The following is a 23291-nucleotide window of genomic DNA, read 5'->3' as shown; positions in this document are numbered from 1 at the left end:
ATTTTATAAAAACAATATTTATTAGTACAGGGTCATTGCTCTTGACTCCATTGTGCTACATTGGGTTTTCTAACTCAATGACGAAATATATAATGAGTGCGGAACCATGGTCCAATGCACTCGAGTTGATCAGTGATCTGCCTGTTAAATGTATCTTTACTATAAATTCAATAATACCCTACTAATGTTATTATCATTCCGTCAGAGCCCGTCGTAGCGTAGGAGCACTAGGGTGTCATTGTAACGTGACGATTGTGGGTTTGATCCCCACTCGTAGGAGCAATTTCTCTAATAAATATATTTAAATAATCGAAGATGAAAGAAACCCATAGTAGATATTTCTAACATTTTAACTAATCCTCAAAATGTAACCTAATACTTAAAACTTTATATTGAACTAGCGGCCCGCTCGCGGTTTCACCCGCGTGAACTATGTTATTATTAATTTCTGTCTCCATGACTACGTCCTAGTGACGTCTATGCAAAATTTGAGACTCCTAGCATTTGTAATAACGAAGTTTCATACAAACTTTCGACTCCAAAAACAACCCCTTAGAAATCGAATATTGCAAATTCCCGTCTTAGCGAGCACCTACGTCCTATAAGTAACTCCTATGCAAAATTTGAGATTCCTAGCACATGTAGATTCTGAGATTTCGTGATGAGTGAGTGACCTTTCGATTTTATATATATAGATTTTATTATACCTACTAATAAAAATGCAACGTCATTATTTAATAAGTGAATGCGTTGCTAAGCAATACTCGTAACAAGGAAATGAATCATTAGTTTCATCACAATTCTCATGAATTGTTAACCTACATGAATCGCTATTTCCATCTAAAATTAAATAGTCAAGGCCAGTAGAAAATACATTGGAATGTTCGCTATTCAGCATAAAATGTTGCAGTTGAAAATAAAAATATAAGCATAGATAAAAATATTACAAAGCTACGCCAAAATAAAGTGTCACTTCAAATTTCATATTAAAATGATTAAGTATGGGAAGTGAATCAACTGAAAGAGATTAATATTAAAAGAAACATTGTTGATATTTTTTTTTCAGCTTCACGCTGTATCCCTCACGCAGCAGGGTAGGCAGAGGGAATTTAGTGTTAAGACACTCTATTCCCTACTTTTTGCCGATTTCTGGATCGAATAGAACCCACAATCAGTCGGTTTTACAGTCACACTGTGCCCCTGCATAAAAATATTGGAAATTTGTATTGGAGGATATTTGAACTTAAAATAATAATATAATAAATCGAGGATATGACAAAATTTCAAATTTGTTTAATTTTATCTTATTAAGTTGCAATTAACGGATTCCAAAACAAAAAAAAATCGAATTCCATCTGGGATACCTCAAGGATCTCATTTGGGCCCCGTTCTTTTCAATATAGGTACTATATATACATTTTTACAGTCACTACGTCGCCGTGGAAATAAATGTCAACTACACTATAAACTTACTAAGACTATAAAATATTATAATATTAATACTATAATAAGACGTCGATTACATTTAATAATTACTTACTTCAGCTAGCAATTTTGCATACATGACAATTAGTTTGTTTGACCCTGATACTGGTTATTTAATTGATTGTTACGAATCAATGTTGATGTTAATTAACCTACATACTTGTATATTTACACACAAATATAAACGTATATAAATTATAATTTCATTTTCACTTCTTTACGCTTCACGCCCGTCATTCAGTATACATACGAGGAACCACGGTACGCAAAGAGAAATGTATTAAAGTATTTGTTTTTTACTTTTTACTCAATTTTCATGCATTGGATCTCTCGATCGATCTCGATGGTGGGATTCGAATGCACAATCATCGAGATCCGTGTACAACTGTACCACTATACCATGATAACCTTCTATTATAATTGTTAACTGCATATATTGCAAAACTAAGGAGAAGTTGCATATTCAAATGCTATTAGAGAAAAAATTCAATACAAATATTATTTGACATTTCGTTGAGTTAAAACGATATATTTATTATCTTTTACATGTATTTTCTAAAATAAATATACTTCTATACATTTTTTTTCAGCTTCACGCTGTACCTATCCTGCAAATAGCAAGACCCTAAGGACCCTAATGTTCAGACACTCCGTTCCCCACTTTCCACCGCACCGAGCTGGAAAAATAAAAGTATTAAAAATACAATTCTCGGGAATCGAAACCCCAACCATCACACGCTTCTACCACTGTGCCATAACGGTCTCCTTGTACTATTACTATGCATATAATAAATACATTTGTTGTCGTCTGTTAGCATTAGACCTTCACGAGTCATACGTCGTGGGCAGCGGCTTAAAATAGTTACTTTAAATGGCATACTTCCTTCCAATCATCCATACACCATACTATATGACTGTCACCAAAATGGTTATGCAGGAGTTTATCATAATTTTAAGTAGCTATACTGTATTTAATTAAGTAGAGTTAATGACGATTAATGAAATACATTTTTAAAGATGAAGAATTGTAAAGAAAAGAAAGAAAATAGGGATGTTAAAAATGTGTGATTTAACATATTATAACTAACTAACGTATTTCGCATGTAGTAGAGTAAGCGAAGGGAACCTTACAACACTCCGTCCTCCACTTTTCGCTAAATTCTCGTGGCTTTGTGCGGAACTAAACACCGCGCTTTGCCTCGTTGCCAGAGCGAAGAAATGAAAATATTAAATATTTTATTTCACCTAGTGGGCATCTAAGCTCAGTCTTTTTTCATGAACTAGGTATCATGTGAATAAAGAAAATATACAATTACCCCTTAAGTATATGTCAATAACTTATCGGGCCATTCGTGGCGCAGGGGCACAGTGTGACTGTAAAACCGGCTGGTTGTGGATTCGATCCCCACTCGAGGAGATAAAATAATGTCCATTTTCTTCGCTCTGGTGTAGAGGCAATGCGCGGCGTTAAGCTCTGCCACTCAACACACAATGCCTCCAGAATTCGGCTGAAAGTAAGGAACGAAGTGTTACACTAGATTCCCTCTACCTACCCTGCTGTGTGCGGGATACAGCGTGAAACTGATTTATTTATTTATGTAAAATTTTGAAACAAAAAAATAAAATATATCGAATATTTAAATGAAAGTATGTATGTATGTACTTAATAAACTTTCAATCAGGATACATTTCGTTGAAAAGATAAATCGTGTGTCATTTTTTATCATATAGATATTTAACATCCGTTATTCTTGTGGTTTGAGGTCGAAAATGAATGTATTGATAATTATATATTAAAATAATATATTTTATAATTAAAAATATTTTTTTAAATTAATTAATTATTAAAAATTTAATTAATAATATATTTTTTGTAAATGAGGATTTTGTTTTAATAGCTTAAGCTTAAGCTTAAGTACCCATCGTACTTAAAGTAAATCGCTTTTTTGCTTCACGTTTAAATATTGGCGTTTGCTTTTTTTGCAAATTATTGTTAATGATGTTAGAAGAGACTACTCCGTCTGTGAGAAATTACAAGCATTACGTGGCTGCTGGAGACAAAGGTAAGGGAGGCGAATCCTGTAGGGGATGTCTACAGGACTCGAATCGTATTCTAAAACGTTAATGTATAAATAAATGCAAATTTTCGATACTTATACAAATCTGGCAATATAAAAAAGAAAATTCTTTTATATTACGATAATTTATTCTACATTTTACGTACTAAGTACTTATTCGCGCTCGCGTCGTGTAATATTTATAATCGCACAACGCAACGCGTGTCCGAAAACACGTGCATACTCGTATAGCTAAATAGAATAAATTCTAATAATGTCACGTAAAACTTATAAAGTAAACCATTATTTAATCATCAATCTGTAAAATATAAAATTATTTAGTAGTCCATGGTCACGTGGTCAGATTTTTCGCTACCACGGACTACTGCAAAATGTTCAGAGGTATTTTTTTTATAGTTATCCTTTCGTCAGTCTATATCTATCAAAATTAAAATTCTTCTCTTGCTTCATGCTCTATTCCGCACACAGCAACGTAGGCAGAGGGAACGTAGTATTAAAACACTGCGTTCTCCATTTTCTGCCAAATTTTGAAGGTATTACGTGTTGAGTGGCAGTACTCATCGCCGCTATCAAAATTATATACATTAAATATGGTAAAAATTAATACATGTAGGTAGGTATTTAATTAAAGTAGTTATTTCAAGTATAAGTAATACTCACATCATTCGAGTTCTTTAATTACAAATAGTTAAATATAAACTATCCAAAAATAATATAAGTTTTGAAAAGACTTCTTTAAACAAGTTAAAAAAAGATCGGTTTTATTGCCAATTTTTTTAGTATTTCCCAACCTTTTTCATGGTTTTCATATCAATATCAAATTCTATTATACGACCTTTTATCTTAGCGATAAGAGTGATTGACATTAACCAATGCCGTTATCTTACGGAGACCAGACCAAGATGGAAAATGACGGGTGTGTAGACTGTTTAAGCAGTTTATCTTGTAGCTATTGAAACAAATCTGTCAAGATATGGTAATAATTTGATTTATGTAGTGCTGCTAGGCTTAGACTGGTTTTTCAAAATATTATATCATGACATTATTTCTTTTTCAGCTTCACGCTGTATTCCGCACGCAGCGGGATAGGCAGAGTGAACCGCGTGTTAAGACACTCCGTTCCCCACTTTCTGGTGAATTCTGGAGGCATTGCGTGTTGAGTGGCGGAACTCAAACCAAAAAAAAATCTTTTTTGTGTCCAATATTACGTATCGACTGATTAATTTTCCTAAACGATCTAAATACGAATTATAATTATTTATAGAAATGAATCAATGTCTTTTATATCATAAATGTGAAATCTATAATTCTATACTTATATTATAAAACAGAACAGTTTGTAATTTCAGGAAATACAGAAATTCTATCATTATTTTTGTGCTGGAAAGTCCTATTTTCGAAGAAGACCAGAGATAGATCATATTACATCACATTAATTGTTTCTATGTATCCAAGGTCAGAGTTACCTTGGACACTTGGCCCGTATTTATAAATCTCAACTCTCAGATCGGTCTTGAGAGATTATAATCTATGAATGAAAACGGCATCTCAAGATCGCTTTGAAGATCGATCTCAGAGATGAAAGCGCTTTATAAAAAAGGACCTTTCAATATTACCAAACTCAAGTGTCATCACTCTTAGTTATTTCCATTTGACTAAACAGGCGAAGCCACAGCAAAAGCTTGTCTTACATAAAATTAAGCTACAAATAAAAAATAAGCGAACTAAATAAGTTTATTTTGAAGAATAATAAAATTAAGAAATAGAAGCATTCACATCTACCACGGAACACTAGTCATATTTCATAGTCATATGTCACTTCATTTATTGCAATATATTTTAATTCGGCCATGACTCGACCTCCAGGCCTATTCCATCCAGCTGAAGCCGATTGCTGTCGTGAGAACAAGGTCATTCATCGGTGCTTCTTGTGTCACGCATGCGTCTAAATTAGATTTTCAATCAAAAACGTTCAGAATTTTTAGGAGTTGGATACTTTTGTATGTAAAATGTAAACAGGTCACTTGGCGATACTTGTCCTAAGAACTGTAGCCAGGGTGCTTGCCAAAAATAAAGCTGCAGTGCAGTGGTGTGTTTGCAGCGAGATACTGCGGTATGGTGGCTTTCCATTCATAAGTCGAGTCATGAGGTCGATACGACTCTCGTCCAGTGCCGGCGCGTCTGCCTTCGTGCGCGGTTGTTATACTGGCTGTTCCTAGTCTGTGACGTTCTCTTGCATCGCATCGAGCTTTTATTTATAAACAAATACCTTTTATTTATTGATGCAATTATTTTTTTATTCGAATTTGCTGTTATTTTTGAATAATTCAGTTAGTATTTTTTTTTTTGTGGAAAGTGATTTGTTTTGGTTAATGTTTATGTTGAAAGGTGAAAGCGCACGTGCCGATTCCAGATACAGGATCTTTTGATAAATAACGGATATTGGTAACAGATATTAGTGTTAAATTAAAATAATATTAATAATTGAGTTTTTTTACTATAAGAATGATTACTGTCAATTGAATTGCGGCCTCCAAAGCTCTGCTAAAAGAAATAAAAATACATTATATACATATTTATCCAATTACAATATAATGTCACGAATATATATATATGTCTACATATTACGTAAACGTAAGGTACAAATATCAGCTGTTAAGCACTGTTTAACATATTGAAATAAGAAAAAGATTTATTAAACTTATATCATCGATGCAAAGTGCGGCGTTAAGTTCTGCCACTGGACTCGAAAAGATGGGGAATAGAGTGTCTTACTCTTAACATTAGGCTCTCTCTGCTTACCCTGATGAAGCTGAAAAAAATAAACGTATAATAGAAATATAATATAATATTTACGAAATACCCTTCTTGCAAATAAAACTCATATAAGGGAAATGTTGCCATTTGAATATACAAATACTATACAGAAGATGTTGGCTCACGGCAATCTTGTTGTCAGCAAACTTTCTATTTCGTTGATAGGTAATATAGTATAGTCATTAGTCGACAATGTCAACGTGACACTGACACGGCCAAACACGCCTTTGATGTTTGCATCTTCTTGATTGCGTGACACGTGACACAAGACTTGCCTACATTAATAGTTATATAATATATTTTTTATTAGATTTATATTTTTTTTAACTTAAAATTATGCACATTTTAAACTAAAACAGGTAACACAATATAATCGACCATATCAACGTGACACTGACACGTCTAAAAACGCCTTTGATGTTTGCATCTTCTTGATTGCGTGACACGTGACACAAGACTTGCCTACATTAATATTTCTATAATACGGGACATTTTATAAATTTTAATTAGATATATTTCTAGACTTATAAATTACAATTATGCACACTGCTGACTAAAATATTTTAATTGCCAGACCAATTACAATTACAATATTAATATTACAAAGAAAATGTGTCGTTTATTTATTCAATACATTTTGTTTGTATGTTGATGATTCATATAACATGCATATCAAAATTATAGAAAAGTGCTTAAATAGTTGTATATCTGAAACTGCATATTTAATATTTACTTTCCTCTTCTTACATTTCTTTGATTATGGCTATTAAATATTCGTAGGTTACTGCAATGATATGGGCTATTTGTTTAAAACGAAAATAATGTTAATTAACTTCAGATGTATAGTTTTAAATTTAAAATAGTGTCTTTTAAATTTTGAAAACAACTTCATTTCAGTTCAAATGTTAATTTTTAGCGTTCCGATGGGCAACACACGAAGGATTGTACGGAAAAAAAGTGAATATTATACACAATAGGAGAATGCATGTTAAAAAGAGATCCATGAAAACAACTTAGGTCCAATAAAAATTATACATTTATTAATGAAAACAGCATCTCAAGATCAATCTCAGACGTGACAGCGGTTTCTAAATACCTACGGGCTTCAGCACCACCATATCTTAAACACCATTTTGAATACCATATCTTACCATAACTTGAATGAAAAAAATGGCGTGACCAAACCTTTTATCGAGAACAATCTTAACACTTACGGATGCGCTAACAAAACTATTTGTCCGCAAACTACTTTCAAATACCATTTGATTGGGCTATCAGCTTATATACTCCTGTGGAGGTCTTGGTAGCGCGTGACGGGACGTGGGTGTTTTTCTACTTGTCTTTAATATGCATTAACTAATAATGCAATAGGTGCCTATACAAAGACCAAACGTCATCATTCTTTTTTCGGTTCAAAACGGGTCTTCGGGTAGTTTTTCGTTGATTAGTTTTTTTACTTTATTATTCCATTTGGCTATCTTTTGACAAGAAAGTGGAAGTTAGGTCCGCTAACATTGCTTAAAGCCTAAATAAAAGTCTAATTATGTATGTGGAATAATCGTAAAACGAAGAAATTGTATCCAGTTTTTGAGAGATAGTTTTTTTAGTTTCCCAGAGGCAACCTAGAAACCTAATGTTTAAGAGCTCCTTTGGCCATTTTCCACCAATTCTGAAAATATGACCAATTCTGGAATGTTGAATGGCGAAACTCAAACACTGCGCTTTAGCCTCGTTACCAAAGCGAGGAAGTGAAAATATTATATATTTCATTCCCCCAAGTGGGAATTGAACCCAGAGCCATCGCCTATACAGTCGCATACACGTGCCCCTGCGCCAAGACGACCTTCATTTTTCAATAGTTTTGTATGAAAAATATATTAAAATGTTGCAATTACTATATTTCTTTCTACATTTGTATAATGTAAACGGGAATCTCGCTTCTTAATAAGAGAAAACGAAAGTTTTGATTATGTAATATCCAGTTGAACACCGTCGCGTCAGCTCGAAGACAAATGTTGATAATGCAATTTACATTTAAATCTTCTTAATTTTTTTACAAAATAAACCTGTTTTGATGTTTCACACCTTTTTGTTCTACATTTTAAAATTATTTTTTTGGTTATGTGATTAAAATGCTATATGTATTAAAAAAAATCATCTTCACGCTGTATCCCGCAAACAGCAGGCTAGGCAGAGGGAACCTAATGTTAAGACATATATTATTACTTATTTATATATTAATTTACTGTCAGTAGAGTATTGGTGTTTACTAAAAATTTGGTAGTTTTGCTACAGGTTCTCATATAGGTTCACCAAAAACTTAGAAGGTTCCCACTGCCTCACAAGTGTATATTCTTTTTAAAATAAACAGTTAAAAATTACTAGTGTCACTCTCATAGACTGCAAGTCCTAAGTCATCTTTTAAAATATGCGAACCATTTCTATTTTAGGTGTTTTAAATATTTATTTATATTAATATTCTTTACGAAAATGAATATATATGAATATTTAATATAAGCTGCTTACCTTACATTTACTTGTACTTCTTAATATATAAGGAAAAACCGTTTCTTAACCGTTCCTTATATCAAAAATAAAGAATAGTAACTACATCCATTCGTAATTTTCTCCCAAAGAAAATATCCAGTTTTAATTTACTCAATTAAATGAACGGTGGATACAATTTTTTTATTTATTTTAGAAACAAAAGGTGAATTTTAAAATTTACTACTTGGCTTTTCACATAAGTTATAATAATACTACGATAGCACGGATAAACTATAAAATTCCATCCTAGAGTTAGGGTAACCTAAGGAAAAATGTTCCTTCAAATGTTTCCTACATCTAACCATGTCGTATTAAATTATATACGGTGTGGGACTCAATTAATTGTATTATCCGCAATCCTGTTTTTTGTCGTGTTACAAGTGATTCACTAGTCACTACACTATTTCTTCCTCGAGGTCGACAAGTGGCTTCAACACCAAGCTGGTTCCGCCGTTCGTTCTATTCATTCCACAAATGTTGCAAAACTTTTTCTATTAATAACCAATATAAACCGATAATAAATAGTTTTTTTTTCTATTACATTACTTACTTATCCTATCCTATCCTATATCTTATAAAACAAAGTCGCTTTTCGTGTCTGTCTGTTGTTTCTAACTCTTCTTCTTCTAAACCACCCAACGGATTTTGATGCGGTCTTCACCATTAAGTCGAGTATTTTTCGTAGAAGGTTTATATATAGTTTATTATTTATACATTCTTATGTAAATTAACATAAATACGATAAATGTGTATAAAGTCCTACCCGTTGAGACACTTTCGCGCATGCGCTGCTCTAATGGTAAGCACTACATGAAAAAAATGTACTGGAGTATTGTTCCTAGAATAATAAGAATTACAAAAAAGTCCGCGACGGCATATTCGTATTTTTTAAGAATAACGTGTAGTGATCATTTTTCTGTCTAAAAATAATAATTTCAATATATTTTTTATTGTGAGGGATATTTTTCCATAATGGTATTAATCCTTATACTTTAAAATACTTATTAATTTTCTACGTTAAACGAAGATAAAATTTGCTTTTTACAATATTTCGAAATTGCGAATAGTTTTACAGAAAAACGCATTTAATTGTTGACACATCCCGCCGTTGACACGTCAGCTGTATCGAGTCAAGTTTCACTTATCCCTTACTCTCAGCATATAAATAAGTATATTAGTTACGTTGGCCATTTAATGTAGATCAAAACTGTCTTTTCTGTTTTTCATTTTAATAAGTACTTTAGAAGTTGTTACAATATCAAAAAATCCTTGCTGCGAAACGGCTCGCCACTCGCCATGCGTCCGCCGCGCCCGCCTGCCTTACATGCATCCGTGGTTCAGTGGTAGAATGCTCGCCTGCCACGCGGGCGGCCCGGGTTCGATTCCCGGCCGATGCATTCTATTTAATTTTCCTCACAGACAGCCACGTAGTGCTTTCTTTTTATCAGGGACAGAATACTCTCTTCAGGATTAACCACAAGCTCGAAAAAAAAGCCTGCCTTTATAGCAACGAAGATTTAGATGCGTTTGCACGTATTGGATAGTTCGAGTTGAATGTATTACTTCAGCGCGATATATTTGGTTTCATATTTTTTGTAGTAGTTATTAGTAGGTAGGTTTTTGTTTATAATTTCTTCCGTTTAAAAATAGTAATTTAACTATCTAAAAATAGTCATTTAAATATATTTTAATAAGTACTTGAAAAGATTAGTAGCACAGATTTAAAATTACGGTACTTACTAAAAAATCCTTGCTGTGTAAAACAATTGGAAAATCCTTATTGAAACTACGAAAATGCGGGTTGCATTAGGGTTTAATTAATTTTCACATTATCTTAAGTGCTTTGCAAACATACATTATATGAATAATCCAGTAGTTAAAGCGGGCGAAGCCGCAAGAGGGTCGCTAGTAATATAATAAAAAAAAATGATTTATTTCTAAGTACTTTGTACGGAACAGACAATTTTATGTTATACTGACATTAATCATAATAAATAATTATTAATCAATAGTGCATTACGTATTTACGAAATACGCTCGGAGGTTTTTGTTTAATTTTTATATATTTTTTTATACTACCTAGTATAAAAAAATATATTTTTTTATACTACCTAGTATAAAAAAATATATTTTTTTATACTACCTAGTATAAAAAAATATATTTTTTTATACTGGGTAGTATAAAAAAATATATTTTTTTATACTAGGTAGTATAAAAAAATATATAACCTAATTTACCTAATTAAAAACCTAATTTACCTAATTAAAAAAAAATTAAATCTAGGGAACCTAGTATTAAGACACTCGATTCCCCATTCTGCTCAATTCTGGAGGCATTGCGTGTTCAGTAGCAGAACTCAATGACGCTTTGCCTCGATACTAGAGCGAAGAAAATAAATAATAGTATTAAATATATCATTTCCTCGAGTGGGAATCGAACCCACAACCACAATCAGCAACCTGGGTTTCCGTCAAACCTTGAGTTCTTGCACCACGATTAGCCTCACCTCATATAATATCAGAACAAAGTCGTTCCATCAATTATATCTCATATTATAATTATATCTCTAGTATCTACATTGTATAACATATTTTTTTATCATAATAAAAATTTCATATAGCTACTTGTGAAGTTGTTTAATAAAAACTAGAAAACATAGACCTTGGCGTCGTGACTTAATTAACTGCGGGCTATGGCGTAACCAATTAAATTATAATATATCATTATAAATAATGAAATATAATATATCATTATTTTATATCTGTAGTATAATTGATTTCTTTGAAAAAAATATATATTTGTCATTTTATAGTATAGGCTAAAAGAACCTAATTAGACTTTTCTTTTTCCAATGTTCCCTGGTCTTTTAGAGGCTTAGTTATATATAATTTTATTACGTCACGCGGTATCCTGTACGTAGTAGGTGAGGTAGAGGAACCTGGGAACCTAGTCTTAAGAGACTCCGTTCCCATTAATACACTCCCTTTCATCACTTTCTGCCGAATTCTCGAGGCATTGCGTGTTGAATGGAACATTGTAGTTTGCCTTAGTAAGGGAGCAATGAAAAGAAAATATTAAATATTTTATTTTCCCCAATGGAATTGAACCCATAACCGACGCGTTTATAGCTAGAACTAGCTATCGTACTATTAATAAACTGTAATATAAAATGTAGCGTTTGCGATTGTCACAAGTTTTATAAAGGGAATTTGGAATTATACGAGTAAGTAAGAGATATCTCGACTGCACTCGTGGCAAAGAAATACTAATATCTACATATCTACATAATTTTAAAATTCTTGTGGTCAACTTATAAAGTGGAAAAATTGTAATAGAATAAGATAAAAATTTGTGGTCAGGTCGTGGTCAGCTCTGACGGAAACACTATACCGAGATCGCAACCGACGAATGCGGTAGCAAATGAGAAGTAACAGTTGCTTTTATAACATTTCCTATCAATAAATAACAAGTTTTGTATTTGATGTTAAAGTTCTCACATAGCAGGAGGGAACCTAGTGTTAAGACACTCCATTCCCCGTTAGTCTAGTGAGAAAGAGTAATAAATTGACATCATTATGTAGTTCGGCCATGTTGAGAGGAATATTAGGGAAATAATACTATTATTACATACAAGTAAATGATAAGCAATATAAGAGTGAGCTGGAAGACAGGAAGGTGATAGACATTTGGAAAAACAGTGTTAAAGATTCTAAGGGGAGACCTTGGCTGCCTGAAGGAATTCTTGAAAAAAAATAATGTTTGACGTACGTGTCATAAGTGTTTTTCTTTTATTTTTTATTTATGTTGTTCTTTCTATATATTTATTTTATGTGTGCAATAAAGTAAGTTCTGTTCTGTTCTGTTTTAGTCTGTTCTGTTCTGTTCTGTTCTGTTCTGTTCTGCTCTGCTCTGCTCTGTTTTGTTCTGTTCTGTTCTGTTCCGTTCTGTTCTGTTCTGTTCTGTTCTGTTCTTATTCTATGTTTGCACTTTCAAATTAGGGTTAACTATAATCAATTAATGCAATTAACATTCTAAAAGCATATTGCTTATATATAAAATTTATAAGAGATATTTACAACAAAAAAATATCTATTTATTATAAAGAAAAAATATATAAAATGAATAATGAAACTAATTTTCACAAACGAAACACGAACCTGATGTAGTCAACGTGCTTAATTAATGTGGAATAGAAGAGTGGCGATAACAACCGCATTCATTTATTTTAATTAATGACTAACATACGTAAATATAGGAATATATATAATAGTATATAATAAATATATATAATAATAAATATATATAATAATAATAAATATATATATAATAATAAATATATAATAATATAGGATAAAATAATATCATAAACATAATAAAATCATGATTGACCAAAAATTTTCTAATTTTATTTATTAGATCAACGAGGATTTGGTTTTTGTATTTTATAGGTATTATTAAGTCACTTCCGTTTCAATTATCCTTGTTATTTCTTTGCTAACATTTTAAACTTAGGTCTGAGTTGACACACTCGCATAATATTTTAATTTTCCAGTCTCCACTTCCTTGAATTTTCAAGTAATTTTCTAAAGAATTTAAGCTTCATCACTACAATTAAATACATTGATAGATGAGAAAAACATTTACATATTTAAAATTGATAGATGAGAAAAACATTTACATAGTAAAACGTGATATTTCAAAGAGATATTGAGCTTTTATACAAATTAGATATTTTTTGAGTATACAGCAAATTAGAAAAGTAAAAACAACGGCTTGAGTTCTACCACATATTTCAGCTCCATGACTCAGCGGTAAATGGGGAGCGAAGTGTCTTAACACTACGCTTCCTCTGGTTACCCTGTTTGCGGGATAGAGCGTGAAGCTGATAGAGAGGGAAACCTAATTTAAAATGGTTTCAAGAAAATAACCTTAGATTTGATGATACACGAAGTATACACAACAATTAGTGTAATTTTTGAGTTTAGAAGTACATCAATAAACAATAATAAAATTATGATAATTTATGAGTCCATTATTTTAAACTTTACATGTGATTTTGTTGCAAAACACCAAAGAACAAACATACCATTGTTATTTATATTGAATGAGACTTAGAAATTATGTGTTGAAACATTGCATTATATTAAATGTTATAATGTACGAACATTACGTTGATCGTATTTGATCTTTGAGATGCTTGGCTAATGGCACCACGTCCTAGATGACACACATATCTATTTATTATTTATTATAATACCTTTATTATGACACATATATATTAATAGTATTTCTTTGTTATTATTTTACTACAAATTAAGGTAAAAATTTTATAATAAGAATAAAATAAAGTTAATAATATTTATCAACGTACTAATAATAATATAATACATGATCGAATAATATACGTTTAAAATACACAAATTTACATCAGAAGTGTTTTATTATGTATTTTTTTTTATAAAGAACTAACTGTAAGAACACTAAGCTTTCCGCTCTCTTACCGTGTTGAAAAACAGAACTCTACTCAACTCAATTTTTCTCTTGCTAAAGCGAGAAAATAAAAAAATCTCTCTCTCCTCCAGTGGGGACCGAAGTGACCCACAGGTTCATATTACAGTCAGATGACGATGGCCCCAATTTTTAATAGGGTTCATTATCAAAAGTTTTAAGAAACAAATATATTTTTTGTATTAACCTTATTTAAATTTTATATACCGTAATATTTAATTCTGCGTGCACATCTTAACGGGTAAAAAAACCATTTAAGTGAAATATAACTGTTAAATATAATATAGATGATTGAGTCATTCGCAAATTATACTCGTAGTTCCATATTTCGTGATTACGGGTTTTGAAGCGTCAATTATATGGAAGTGGCTTTTTTAAATGAAGACATTTCTCTAATGTTTTGATTTTTCGTTGTTCGTGTTTATTCGATACTTGTAAGTCTAAAATTCTAATACAACACATTTAAAAGAAGTGTTTAGACACTGCTCCCTCTTTCTACCGAATTCTTCGAGGCATTGCATGTTGAGCATGTCGCTCTTTTGCCTTCGTTTCAGAGCGAAGAAATGAAGACATTAGTAAATCTTCGAGTGGGGAACTTATAACCGTCGCGTTACAGTCACACCCTTGTGCCTCTGGGCCACGACAGGTCACTCATCACGAAATCTCAGAAACTACATGTGCTAGGAATCTCAAATTTTGCATAGGAGTTACTTATAGGACGTAGGTGCTCGCTAAGACGGGAATTTGCAATATTCGACTTCTAAGGGGTTGTTTTTGGGGTTGAAAGTTTGTATGAAACTTCGTTACTACAAATGCTAGGAGTCTCAAATTTTGCATGGACGTCACTTATAGGATGTAGATACTCATGGAGACAGAAATTAATAATAACGTAGTTCACGCAGGCGAAGCCGCCAGTGGGCCGCTAGTTTTGTATATAACATTATCAAAAGGCGCAATTATCTCTTACATTATTTATTCTTCATTACAGAAGTAGGTTAGGTACTGTTTGCTTGTAGACTATTTTGACTTCTAACAGACAGAATCCAAATTATCCCGCATACCGGTATGAATTGCGGTAAAGTTTAAATTAAAAGGGACCATTTACATTGCAAAATAGTTCGTCTTAATGGTGTTTCGCAAATTAATGTACAAGTAGATTTATTACTGCATTCACTGACCTGAACCTATATTTGTTTCTGGTTTAGTAATAATGTTCTTAATAATATATATTAAACATATCGTTATAATAATTCGGCGTTCAGTTCTGCCACTCAACACACAATGCCTTCAGAATTAGGCAGAAAGTGGGGGACGGAACTGTCTTAACGCGAGGTTCCCTCTGCCTACCCTGCTGTGTGCGGGATACAGCGTGAAGCTGATTTTTTTCTTTTGTTATAATAAAAAAGTATTTTTTCGATGTGGTTCATACTTATGAATATAATTCCAAGTTATTTGTTTTTTTTTCCTATTTGAAAGACATTTCGATTTGTATTTTTTTAAAAATTGCAATCGACGATCTTTGACATATAAATTTACTGCGGTAAAACCACAAAAAAGAAAACAAAACATATATCTTAGCAAGGCAACTTTTAAATAAATATCGCTTTTTTCTGGCCTACCTCCATACAAAACAATACCTACATAGATGTAGCTCAACTGACAGCCGGAACCTTGGAATGTTTCCAGAAAAACGTTAATATTCCACTTTTTATTTCATCCGTTAACAATTTTGTCTGAACCAAGAAAAAATCTTGAATTACTCATTACTCAAAACTTCCGAGAATCTCGCGCGGCGATCGATCACCCAGTTCAGCCGCTTGTCTTGTTTTATGTATGAACTGCAAATTGTCTTACTTTCGAAACCTTCGAGTCTCGCGAAGCTCTCGACCTCTAGCTTTCTCTGTAATCTTTGTAATTTTTTCCATGTCCAGTGAAAAAAGCGTTATAGAACACAGTTATAACAAAAATATGAGCACATTTAAAATATAAAAGTAACTGGTATTAGTGGGGCTCATATTTTCAATACAAATCACTAACAACATGAGATTAATGTTTTTTTAACGATTTTCTTTGTAAATCGCAATTAAAATAGAAACAAAACAAAACTTTTAAAGGCTGTGAAAGTCGATTCTTAAATACAGATTAAAAATGTTGAAAACAAAAGTGAAATATAACGAATGATATACAATAGTAAATGTATGTAAAATATTCGTAGATCGCGTGTCTATATGTAATAAAATATGGTTTATTAAAAGCCGTTATTTGTATTCAAAATATTGGCATACATACCAGATTTACTTAAATATGGCTTCCAACCGTGGTTCCATCACTTATCGATTTCAAGATTTTTTTATTTTCGACATCTTTTAATTCATTTTTAGGGTTCCGTACCTCAAAAGGAACAAAAACGGAACGATTATATGAACAGTCGGGACTTTTCAACCAATTAAATTTTCACAAGGAACCCAGTAAAACTTAAGGAGTCCCGCCTGTTAATCCTAATGAACTACTGACCTTATTTCAACCGGTTTTTTTTAAATAATTATTTTTTCAAATTGAATTTGGATGCACAAATATAACATTTACTTATTTCAACATATTAAACATAATAATAATAATATAAAAACAATTTACTAATAACCAAAACTGTTATTCCTTAATGGCCAGCATCAGCGTTACGTTACATAACTCGGTTACGTTCATAACTGTAAGAGGATGTCATTCAATAATGCTTTTACTGTTATAAACGTAATTAAGAAATTTATGAGAGAAAATTGTCTTTCTTACTGTAACTGTTGTAACTCGAGTTACTTAGTCGTGTCTACTCATATACCTTAGAATATAATTCTAGTTGGTAAAGAGTAATTATTCTAGATTTTTATTAGCTTTACGTTGTATTCCGCACAAAGCAGGGTAGGCAGAGGGAATCTAGTGTTAATACGCTCCCAAATGTTCTGATTTAAACACTTTCGTGCACCACTTTCCCCCGATTCTGGAGACATCGCGTGTTGTGTAGTGGAACTTAACGCCGTGCTTTGCCTTACCAGATCGAGGAGCTGAAAATATTAAATGTTTAATTTTTCTGGGCTGTATCGAAACCACAACCTGTCGTGTTAACAGTCTCATGCTTGTGCTTCTGCACCACGACGGGCCTCAATTCTAGATATAGGTACTACGATATTATACAATGTCTGTATACAAACAACTATATATTACATATTATAATTGTTTTTTTTTGTTACTTGGGATTAGTCGCCTGGTAAAGTTTGCATAAAAAAAGGATAGAGAAGAAAATAGGCAAGAATTTTCAAAATAACCCCAATGTCGACATGAAGTGTTAAAGGATCGATTCCACTTGCTCATAAAATATAGTTTCTGGAGGTTTTTTTTAAAAAACATTGACGCATTTTATTTAAACATTTTTTTTGTAAGTTTATTATTGCATTATTAACTAACATTAACAAACAAGTATGTATGCCGCACCCCTATTGAGTCGATTTTGACAAATAGAGCGTGAATAGTTGACGCTATCGTGGCGCAATTGTGATGTGCCTGACTGAACCTGATGGCTGCGGGTTGATTCCCATTTGATGGTAAAATTATGTTTATAATATACCTACATAAGTATATTATAAAATTAGTTTGCGCCACTTAACACGGAATATATTTTCTAAATACACAAAGTAAGAAGAATGGAGTGATTTATTATTTTCCGCTAACGAAATCCTTTTATTAATTACTTCTACTATAGTCCGTTTTACAGTACGTTGATAACCCTATCAAGGCATGCAAAATGCTAATTAATAAGTACAGCATAGGTACATACCAAAGTTATTAAAACCTTTCGTATCTACTTTAAATCAAACGAAATCTTTGATTAATCATAATCTATATATATAAAATCGAAAGGTCACTCACTCATCACGAAATCTCAGAAACTACATGTGCTAGGAATCTTAAATTTTGCATAGGAGTTATTTATAGGACGTAGGTGCTCCCTACGACTGGGGGAAGGGAATTTGCAATATTCGACTTCTTAGGGGTTGTTTTTGGGGTTGAAAGTTTGTATGAAACTTCGTTACTACAAATGCTAGGAGTGTCAAATTTTGCATGGACGTCTCTTATAGGACGTAGGTACTCATAGAGATGGAAATTAATAATAATGTAGATCAATTCAGTTTCAGTGTAGTTTTCAGTTTTGGCAGGCTACTGCCGAATGTCGGAGGGCCGGACTCTTCATGCCGACGGCTTTATGTCGGTGTGTTGAGATCCATGGCATTGTACGGTGCACCTGTGTGGGCTGACGCTCTCACCGCTCACAATAAAACCCACTTGCGGAAAGCGCAGCGGGTTATAGCGGTGAAAGCAATTCGAGGTTACCGTACGGTGTCGTGGACGGCGGCTACACTCTTGGCGGGCGATCCGCCTTGGGAGCTGCAGGCGGAAGTGCTTGCTAAAGTTTACACTTTTCGAGCAAGTGAGCGGTCGCGAGGTGAGCAACCATCGGAAGAGGTTATCGCGCGGATCAGGAGGAGAGCGGACGAAGCCCTGATCCGGCGTTGGAGAGAGGACCTGGGGTCACCGGCGGCAGGCCTAGCGACAGTGGAGGCAGTTCGCCCACACTTGGATCGCTGGGTTAAAAGGAGTTTTGGTGTCCTGACGTTCAGACTGGTGCAGGTTCTGACGGGGCACGGTTGTTTCGGTAAGTACCTGCATCAGATTGCACGCCGGGAGATGTCGCCGGTGTGCCACGAGTGTGATGCCTCCGTGGATTCGGCGTATCACACTCTGGCTGATTGCCCCGCTTGGGCCCCACAACGCCATGCCTTGATGGCGGCAGTGGGTAGAGACCTCTCACTGGCCAGTGTGGTAGGGGCTATGCTGGACTGTGAGAGGAACTGGTCTGCAATGGTCTCCTTCTGCGAATCAGTAATCGCATTGAAGGAGGCCGCGGAGCGGGTGCGCGAGTCCAGCTCGAACGCAGACTCGCTCCGCCGCCGTAGGCCAGGGGGTAGAAGAAGGCGGTATGCGCATCTTCTACTCCCCCTACCCTAGAGGAGCTACCGCGGGAGGGTCAGGTTGATCTTCCTGCAAGATTATTGCGGATGCCCTAGGGCACCCTGAAAGCGATGATGGCCTGCAAAAGGCGGGCCTTCCACCGAGGCGTCGTAGTAGTATGCGCGAGCGATCCTGCGGCGTCTCATTTTGGTGGAGAGGGTTTCTGCTGGGTTTTAGTGGGTAGGATCGGTCTCACCGGTGAGTCCCACAGTACCGCTCATCCGTAAGGCACGCCTTCCGTATGGGCGGTCTGCGTAAATGCATTTCCCAGCGACAAAAAAAAAAAAAAAAAATGGGGTTGAAAGTTTGTACCAAACTTCGTTACTACAAGTGCTAGAAGTCTCAAATTTTGCGTGGACGTCACTTATAGGACGTAGGCACTCATGGAGACAGAAATTAATAATAACGTAGTTCACGCAGGCGAAGCCGCGGGCGGGCCGCTAGTATTATATATACAAGGATAACAATAAAATAGACACCACCAGCTGCCATTTAACATTAAACTAATTTTGTTTTATACTCTAGTTGGTCCAATGGCGTTTGAATAACGTCAATAAAATGATGTTATATTGTAGATATGTACAATTCGTAAAATACCCGTCGACGCTTTACATTCGCCATTGAGTTTAAAATTCTATTTTTAGGCCACTTCAATATCATCTAATTGGCTTGATAACTAAATAAGCTGTGTATTGCATCAATTTATATTCTTCCTTTTTATATTCTTTCTTTTGTAAGTTTTAAATTCCAATTCAAATATTTATATTTTTCATGTGTTGAGAAATTTTGAAGCAATTGTAAACCTTGGTATTACAGTCGCTAGTTCAAGTGAGGTATCAGATGCTAAGCTAAGCCAGAATTTGAGAAAAAAATGAAGTCTTCCAATTTTTGTACGGAACCCTCGGTGGGCGAACCCGACTCGCGCTTGTCCGGTTTTCTAAATGGAATGTGAGCTCACCACTGTGACACTCAGTGAAACGTATTAATTAAAAAAAGGGATTTTTTAATCATAAAAAAATATTTTAATTAAAATAATAATATAGAGTAAGATATACACAAACATATGTATAATATATTAAGCTATAAATTATAATATTTCCTTATTTGCGGGTCGATTAAGGTTGAATTGTTAAGACAATCTGAAATTTAAACTCGAAATTCAGTACTATAAATATAAGATGATCATAGAGTCAAATATTTGGGTATTTTAGGTACCTACAATTAAATCTATTGAGGCCGTCTTGGCGCAGCGGCACAAGGGTGTGACTGTAACGCGACGGTTGTGAGTTCGATCCCCACTCGAGGAAGTGAAATATTTATTAACGTTTATATTTCCATTTCTTCGCTCTGGTGTCGAGGCAAAGCGCGGCGTTGAGTTCTGCCACTCAACACGCAATGTTCCAGAATTCGGCAGAAAGTGGAGAGTGGAGTGTCTTAACACTAGGTTCACTCTGCCTACTCTGCTGTGTGCGGGATAAAGCGTGAAACTAATTTTTGGTTTACAATTAAATCTAAAAAATACATCACTACAAGAGTGTAACAAAAGTAGTCTCGGCCAAAATTAAAACGTGACAAACTAGTATTAGAACACTCGGCATGCCAATACTCCGTGCCAATATACCGATGAGCAACTGACCTATTACATTACCATATAGTAATTACATAATTTTTTAAAATTATATTTTCATTGGTTAAATACAAGAAATTTGTAACGTATTCCTATTGAACATGGGAAGACGGAACCTGTGGCCTAGTGTTAAGACACTCTGTTCACATTTAGATTTCCATTTCCCACTTTCCACCGGATTCCGAAATCTTACGTAATGCTTCCAGAATTCGATGATGTATTCAGTGGCTCATCTTTTTATTTCTTCGAATGGGAATCGAACCTACAAAACAATCTGCTGCGTTTACAGTCGCACGCTAAAAATCATGACTAATTAGACCAAAATTTTAAAAACCCCAGTTCGAGATTTTAACATGCTATATGTACCTCTTACCTAGTAACTATAAATAGTCGTGCCCGCTCTATATGTTATTAAACAATATCAGTAAATTATTATAATATATATGTATATAACAACATATGTCAACAAACAAGGAAAATATTACAGACAGACCAACTCAGATGCAAAATTTAGATAAAATCATACGTGACTAGAGGTTTAAAGTATTATAAATGACTAGCGGACGCGCGCAGCTTCGCTTACGTATTTAGGGGTGAATTCTAATAAAACATGAAACATGTGTTCAATGAAATACTTTTAAGAGTCTGAATTTCAAATTTTATAAGAATCGGTGCCGATTTAAAAAAATTTCCATACTAACTTTCAACCCCTATTTCGCCCCTTTAGGGTTAAAATTTTCCAAAATCCCTTCTTAGTGGATGTCCAGATTACGAAAGTAAACATTTCTCCAAATTTCACATTTCTACGCACAGCGGTTACGGCTGTGCGTGCGTCTTACCTCAGTCAGTGAGGACAAGTCCTTTTATATATATAGATAAACCCGGAAACCTTGGTATGCAAGTCCGGCTCGCACTTAACCGGTTTTTTTAGCGTCATGCTGTATCCCTGGGAACATATTGTTAAGACACTCCGTTCCCCAGCTTAATACTCGAATGACTTTAAACAAAATGAAGAGATCGTGCCAATAGTAATATATTTTTGTGTATTAACATTAGAATTGTATGTAAATATAATTTTGCATCATAAAATATTTAGTACATACAGTTGTAAAGCTTAATTGGATTTGTGGAGGTTATAACATCAGAATAACATATGGGGTACAATTTATTTAAAGATTTCTTTATTTATCTGTAATATAACAAGAAGTTAAAGCGGGCGAAGCCGCGTTTGTGCCGCTAGTGCTATATATGGTCTATATACTTACATATGGTCTATAATCCAGTGTCTTATTAAATTTAAAAATTAATGAAGAATTTTTCTTAATAAAGATTGTGTGAAGAAAAATTCTATCCTTCGAGAAAAGCTTCGGCTATGCAATTTAATTTTCAAAAGATAGCCTTGCCCAGAAAATTGGTTTTCGATATTAAAGTCGTTTGGCCACTCGTTCGTGCAAGTGAATTCCATTATTCCCTTAATAATGTATACTTAATTAGATTTTTTACTTAGATGCAGATTGTCGCTACTAAAAAATAAATAAAAAGTACATTTATTTGAATATTCAATTGCCGTTTTCGCTGACCTTGCCCTTTACAATTACTTTTATCTATATATTTTTTAAATATATTAATTGATATTTCATTATAACAAATAAATAAAAATAGAAATAACCAACAAAATATAATATTTTTTTTAGCTAAGTAAATAACACCATTATTAAAACTTAACCAGCTCTCATAAAACAATTGAGAGTAATCATTCTCCTAAATTTTTTTGTATTCTTATCTAACACCATAAAAAACTACCATAGGTACAATAACGTTAATAACCACAGATAATAAATAACTAAAATGTGAGGACAAGTATATAAACGGTTTGGCGTTAAGCGAGAGTGTACTTCTTTAGTGAAATATTAAGAACAAAATGGGTAGGAGAAATGTGAGTGTGATGAGACTTGGGCGGTGTGTGGCGTTTCTTGCTGCTGCTGCCTTCCTCCTGCCCTTCACCATACTGCTGATGGTGGCCGATCAACAGTATAACCTCACGTACAATTCGAAACGAGTCTTCTATCAAGAGGTATGTATTACTAAAAATATCAATTTCCATTTTCATTTAGTTATAAGATATTATAAAATTTCATAAATATGGCGAAAATTCACTCCAAAATTTACA

At 33.7% G+C, this 23291-nt stretch overlaps 1 protein-coding gene across 4 annotated transcripts in view; it reads left to right on the top strand.

The window, feature by feature from the left end:
- The first annotated feature begins 5717 nt into the window (after positions 1-5717).
- The window catches only part of LOC146532092 (carbohydrate sulfotransferase 11), a 49026-nt gene continuing 31452 nt past the window's right edge, over positions 5718-23291 (top strand). The window contains exons 1-3 of one of the 4 annotated variants that reach the window (XM_085197055.1): positions 5740-5781; positions 5952-6008; positions 22930-23195. In XM_085197055.1, coding sequence (XP_085053181.1) covers positions 23043-23195 — 153 coding nt within the window. In that variant the 5' untranslated portion in view covers positions 5740-5781; positions 5952-6008; positions 22930-23042. Of the gene's footprint in view, positions 6009-22815; positions 23196-23291 lie in introns of all 4 variants that reach the window. The other 3 variants (XM_085197056.1, XM_085197057.1, XM_085197054.1) reach the window with 3 other exon arrangements.

The sequence above is a fragment of the Heliconius melpomene genome, chromosome 14 (assembly GCF_056956725.1).
Source record: "Heliconius melpomene rosina isolate 202511_hmr_F chromosome 14, ASM5695672v1, whole genome shotgun sequence".
Lineage (NCBI taxonomy): Eukaryota > Metazoa > Arthropoda > Insecta > Lepidoptera > Nymphalidae > Heliconius > Heliconius melpomene.
Note: the sequence above shows the minus strand (reverse complement) of the source record. Positions and strands in the feature narration are given on the sequence as shown.